The sequence below is a fragment of the Rhinolophus sinicus genome, chromosome 14 (assembly GCF_057876585.1).
Source record: "Rhinolophus sinicus isolate RSI-liver-muscle chromosome 14, RSI-T2T, whole genome shotgun sequence".
Classification (NCBI taxonomy): domain Eukaryota; kingdom Metazoa; phylum Chordata; class Mammalia; order Chiroptera; family Rhinolophidae; genus Rhinolophus; species Rhinolophus sinicus.
Window position 1 is genome coordinate 136,424,663 of NC_142514.1, and position 6,000 is coordinate 136,430,662.

Consider the following 6,000-nt stretch of genomic DNA (forward strand, 5'->3'; position numbering starts at 1 on the left):
TAGGTCTTATTTTCGAGGAAACACGGTATGTATAGATTTGACTTAGTTATCTAAGCTGATTCTCCAGGATCTTGGGTATTTTTTTTCCTTTGTCTCATTCTCTCTCTCTCTCTCTCCCTTCCTCTCATCAGTCCATCCTTGGGGTGCAGTGTGAAGTGCAGAAACAGCTCAAGGCCTTCGTCACCCTAGAACGTTTTGACCAGCTCTACGGCTCAACAATCACCAGCTGCCAGCAAACCCCGAAGACAAAGAAGTTTGCATCCAGTGGCTCAGTCTTTGGCAAGGGGGTCAAGTTTGCCTTGAAGGATGGCCGAGTGACCACAGACATCATCAGTGTGGCCAACGAAGACGGGCGGAGGATTGCTGCCATCTTAAACAATGCCCACTACCTAGAGAACCTGCATTTCACCATCGACGGGGTGGACACCCACTACTTTGTGAAACCAGGGCCTTCTGACGGCGACCTGGCCATCCTGGGCCTCAGTGGGGGGCGACGAACCCTGGAGAATGGGGTCAATGTCACGGTGTCCCAGATCAACACGATGCTCAATGGCAGGACTAGACGCTACACAGACATCCAGCTCCAGTACGGGGCGCTGTGCTTGAACACGCGCTACGGGACGACGCTGGATGAGGAGAAGGCGCGGGTGCTAGAGCTGGCCCGGCAGAGAGCCGTGCGCCAGGCGTGGGCCCGTGAGCAGCAGCGACTTCGGGAAGGGGAGGAAGGCCTGCGGGCCTGGACAGAGGGGGAGAAGCAGCAGGTGCTGAATGCAGGGCGGGTTCAAGGCTACGATGGCTTCTTCGTGATCTCCGTGGAGCAGTACCCAGAACTGTCAGACAGCGCCACCAATATCCACTTCATGAGACAGAGCGAGATGGGTCGAAGGTGACAGAGAGGACTACGGCCTGGACTTCTTGCCAAAGACAGCTACTCTTTTGTGACTGTGTTGTACTTTTTAAAAAAAAAAAAAAAAAAATCATTTTTTTAACAAGTGCAGAAAAGAAACAAACAACAACAACAACAACAAGATACTGGTTGCATTGTAACTCGTGCAACATCCTTTTTTTTAAGAAAAGAAAAACACAAAATTGGCCTTCACACATTTTTTGCAAAGAAGAGAAGGTATTTTTTTTTTCTGTAGTGTGATCACAATGAAAACTTTATTGTCTCTTGTTCCATTTTTCCCTGAGGATTTTTCCTTGTTGTTTGGGGTACATTTCTCCACTCTGAGACATATCTCCTGGGGTGTGTCCTTGTCTGTCCCTCGGTACCCAGTGTGATGTGAGACACGAGTGTCTGTGCTAATTTGTCTCATGTGCAACCTTTTCCTCCATGGGGGTCGGGCAGGAGTGAGGGGTGCAGAGAGTAACAGGCCAGTATCAAACTTCTAGGGGGGTCTGGAAGGTGGGTCTGCAGGACCTGAGGATCCTTGGCTAAGCTCCCGCAGATGAGTGATGGCTTTTTACTCACTGTGTTTCGTGCCTCTGGAGGACCACAGATGGCATCATCTTTCTCCGGGAAGTTTCATGATGTCATTCAGCACCTTTTTCAAGCTGCCCCAAATTCCTGTCCAAACTTTATATTTTGATGCTAGATGAAACCCCCTACCCTTTTTGCAAATCCTGTGTAATTGTCAGTGCCACCCCCATGCTGGGATGGAGAAAGTGTCTCCTGGGTCCTTTCCCCAGTCTGGTGACATAACATCCTGGGGCTTAGAGCCTCATCCCCACCAAGAGGCAGAGACCCCAGGATGTCTGTGGTTGGTGGGTCCTCCCATGATGTTCCTCATTCATCTCCTCCTGTCTCCCAAAGTTGGATGAGAACCAGCACTGCACAGCAAGCCCTCAGTGTGGGCACCATGTCCAGGGAGGGGAGGGCCACCATGGCAAAGGAATGGTAGTGGTGGCAAGGATACCAGCCTACCTTCCTAGGTGAAGCCTTTTCCCCATGACTTTGGGTGTCTTCCCTCCACTGCTCAGCTGCCACCACTGAGAAAGAGGAGTGTGGAGAGGGGTGCTTGGTGGCCTTTAATTTTGGAAAGATGTTTAAGAAAAAGTCAGCCAAAGAGAAGAAGGCGTGAGCCAAGCATCTTGCTAACCAGCTCCTGAAGGGGTCCTCTGCCTTCCACATATGGGCTAATTGCAGAGCTGGGACGCAGCAGGAGAGGCTTTCAGGAAATTCCTTCTGTGAAGTTCTTCTAAAACAGCTTCCCCTCTAGAGGATCCCAACCAGGGTTTTAAAGAAAGATTAAGAAAAAAGAAGGAAAGAGCTAATTTGGTGTGGCCTGGTGGTGTCATGCAACCCCACCCGGATTAGGGAGGTTCCTGAGGCTGGTACCCATGGATCCTGGAGGCCAGGCTACAGTTGACCCTCTAAAGACCTATGCCTGAGGTCATTGGGAAAAGGCTTAAGCCCTCTCAGGAGCAGGGATGACCCACACCTGGAAGGCATGCCAGGGAGAGGCGGCAGCCAACCAGGCCAAGGGAAGCATGGAGGGGAGGGGAGAGTGGCAGCAAGAGCTAGGAGTTCCTTGTTCCTGGTCCTTCTGCCTAATTACCATTGTCATTACCACTCAGGAGGCTCTGGGAGACCAGGAGGGGAAGCCAAGTGCTTCCTTTTGAGTTGGGCTTCATAGAAAATGGGACTTTTATGGGTTACATTTACATTATGTGTGGAAAATGAATTCTGAGTCTGAGCTATTCCCCGTGGCAACCTTGTTGGACTGATACGCTCATGGCACCTTTATAGCCTTACTCACAGAGTCTTCAGAATATTACACAAGTTAATGAAACCAAGAAGTTCTCTCCCTGCATGAGAATCGGAGCGGCGTGTCGTCTGGGTTCTGCCTGGCAGAGGGAGGCATCCACAGCTTCTCGGGAAAGGAGGTTTCGCCTTATGTCATCCCACTGGGATGAGAGGATGTGATTTGCTAAGTGCTCTTCCTGTTTCCAAAAAACGTTACACTGCTGTGACAGTGTATGCGCCTTGGCCTGTGTGTCCACTGCTTGCCCAGTGCCTCTGGGGCCAGAGCTCCGCTGAGTCGGAGGCAGTGCTCCTTGGATCCACCCTACACGGCAGGAGCTGGTGGTGGGCTCCCATCCAGCAGGATCATTCTTGGAGGTGATGGAAAACAGTTTGGTCTGAAGAACACAGTTTTTTATCCAAAATCGACTTTATGCCTCTCAAAACGTACTCTGGATAAAAGGGGGTCCCTGGGCAAAGCTCTCCTGCCCATTGGTCTAGTTGATCGGTTCCATCCTGGCTGCCTGACGTCAGTCACGACCTGCTGGGGACATCTACTTGGAGGTCAGAGGCAGCATGAGAGCCAAGGGGGTCATCTCCCTGCACCTGCCCAACCCTCTCACCCTCCACCCCCACCCCCACCGCAGTAGTAGTGTGGGCTTTGAAAGATCAAAAACGCAGAATTATTGAGCGCTTCTTTTCTTTAAATGAACAATGCTGTATTCTTCCTGGGCTGCCTACCAAGGAGGCCCAGCTTCTGTGCAGGGAGAAGTTGAAGCATCCCCAAGGTTTAGAGAAAGGACCTCAGGTGTGGCTGGGCAGCATGATACACCCCAGTTTTATATCAGTGCTGTGGCTATTGGAGCTGCTGCTTCCGGCCTTGGTTTGGTTGGCCGGTTTGGAGTTGGTTTCCATTCGGGCTGGTAGGTGACTCAGTGCCTCTCTTCTCAGTCTGTCTTTCTGCTGAGAGCAGCAGTTCTAATCTTGCAGCAAGAGTGAATCTGAAGGCATAAGCCAGAGTTCCCTGGTGCCTATTTAATGGCCTCCAGGCATCAAATCCTCTCCTTGATGATACCCATCCTTTTGGCACTAACCCACCAAAATGTGTCCATTCCTTGGAGCAACCAGCCCTCCATCACTGGCCCAGCTTCATGATTTGGCGAGATGTTGACATCTGACCCTAGAAAAAGGTTTGTTTTGGAAGAGGTCCTGCCTTCTCCCTTACCCTCCACAGCTGCCATCGGCCCCTCATCCTCAGCCCCTCTGCCATCATCTTAAATAGGATTTCAGTGCTTCCCCAACTTTGTTTTTTATAAGATGAGATTTCCTTTTTACCCACCCTCCAGACAGACATCGTTGGAGGGCAGAGCTGTAACAAAGGGGAAGAAACGCCATAGTAAATTACACCTTTGTCAGCCTCTGATGGCTTGTCTCTCAGAATCATTGGCTAAGAATTAAGCCAAGGAATAGACCAGTACCTGATTTCTACCTAGGGATGGAGGATTTCAAACAATTCCTAAGGATTGTTACAAAGAGGTTGAGAGTGGCCAGGGGGTGTGCTTTTTAAATAATCAGGGTGGGGCAGGGAGCAGAAGGTGATGGTAAGGCGAGGAAGGTGAGTCAACCTGGGCGGTGTTTTTATAACACATAACAAGGAATCAGTTTTGTTAAAAAAAAAAAAAGACCTTTTCAGCTGTGACTGTTAAGTACCACCTTTATAGATGGCAGGTGTTTCCATTATGCAAAGACAAGGCTTTCCATGTGAAATCTTAGAATGCAGTTTCACATCTGCAGCCTTGTCACGTGTGGTCGTCACATGGTGAGGGCAGTGACGCTGAGCTTGGTGCCCAGAAGGAAGGAGCTTGCCAGGCTTCGGCAGGGTCCCCAGCTTTGGGGTTTGATCTCCAGTGCTCAAAGTCAAATCCAGTCCTCACAACAACCATTATGCCCAGGCTGTGGCTTTGGATCCTGAACTGGGGCCCGCCACCTGGGGGGCAGGGTGGGGAGGTCCCAGAAAGAACCCAATTTCTTTTTCTTTTTCCCTTGGGATCCCCGTTAGGACTAAAAGCCCTCCTTTTAAGGTTCATAATTCCCAGCGAGGTTTATACACTTGTCTATTTTTTTTAAGGGGAGGGGATTAAAAGAAAGAACTCTGTAGTTGATTTAACCTTCCAAAAGCAGCAAACTCGTTTTAAAGACTCATTGCTCAGGTGATAGAAACTTTATCCTCTCCAACCTTTACATTCTCAAAAACCAGCCTTGTGTATTTGGCCACCCCAGACAGCGGTGAGCTCTTAGTTTTCATCATGAATGTGGAAGATCAGAGTGGGGGGAGGCCCACATGGGGCCAATGTCGGGTTTCTTACCCCCTCTGGAATGCCAAAGGCATGATACTGGGCATCCCTTGGTCCCCAAGAAAATGTGATTGATTCTGCGGGCAAACTGCCAACAGAGAACCAATCCTCGGGTGGCTCAGCTATCGTGGCAGAAGTTGGGTCACAATTGTCTGGTGGTGCCCGGCAGCCCAGGATTCACCCAACACCAGAATCCCACTTTTCTAAACCTGCCTGTTGTTTTTGAAGACTTCTGAACCTGCAGCTTCGGCAAAAGGACTTTCCCAAGCTGCCTCTGGACAACCAACACTGGAGACTCTGGCCTTACCATGTGGAAATAGTTTTCCTGAAGTCTGAAACTAATTTTGAGAAGTTTTTTTCTCAACACTTTTGTGTTTCTAACACTGTATTCTTGACTGTAAATACCAACAAGGCTGTAAATAAATGCAGATGTAGATACCTTCTAGAAAAAACAAAAAAGGCATAAAAACAAAACCAGAAGTGATCCCGTGTAGCCTTCGTTGACAAATAAAAGACTATTTTGTGTTTAAAGGTGTTTGGTGGCTTTTGTTTAGAAAGCAGTGTCTGCCTGAGCCAGTCCTCTGAGTTTGCACCTCTAGATGCTTCTGTGGGGACACAGCCAGGAGAGCAGTTCCCAGGCTCTCGACCTCACATGGAAAGGTGCTGGCTCAGGTAGCAGATGGGCATCAGCTGTTACCAGTTAGCCATTAGCCACTAATATAACTGCCGTGGCTACGCTAGCAAGCACGGACTGCGGCTTGCAAGTGCAGTTAGCAAGCAGATTACATTGTAGATCCTGTGGATCCTACTTCCTGTGTCTTGTCCAGCCGCCAGCAAGACTGGGGTGCAGGAAGACCTCTTGTTGGGGTACTGGCAGGTGTTTGCTTTTGTGTCTCTACCACC

The 6,000-nt window shown here is 49.7% G+C and overlaps 1 protein-coding gene across 14 annotated transcripts in view; it reads left to right on the top strand.

The window, feature by feature from the left end:
- Positions 1-5,628, top strand: part of TENM4 (teneurin transmembrane protein 4) — a 2,724,551-nt gene extending 2,718,923 nt beyond the window's left edge. For all 14 annotated transcript variants that reach the window (XM_074335694.2, XM_074335702.2, XM_074335700.2 and 11 more), the window contains one exon: positions 132-5,628. In XM_074335694.2, coding sequence (XP_074191795.2) covers positions 132-890 — 759 coding nt within the window. In that variant the 3' untranslated portion in view covers positions 891-5,628. The remainder of the gene's footprint in view (positions 1-131) is intronic.
- Positions 5,629-6,000: the final 372 nt, after the last annotated feature.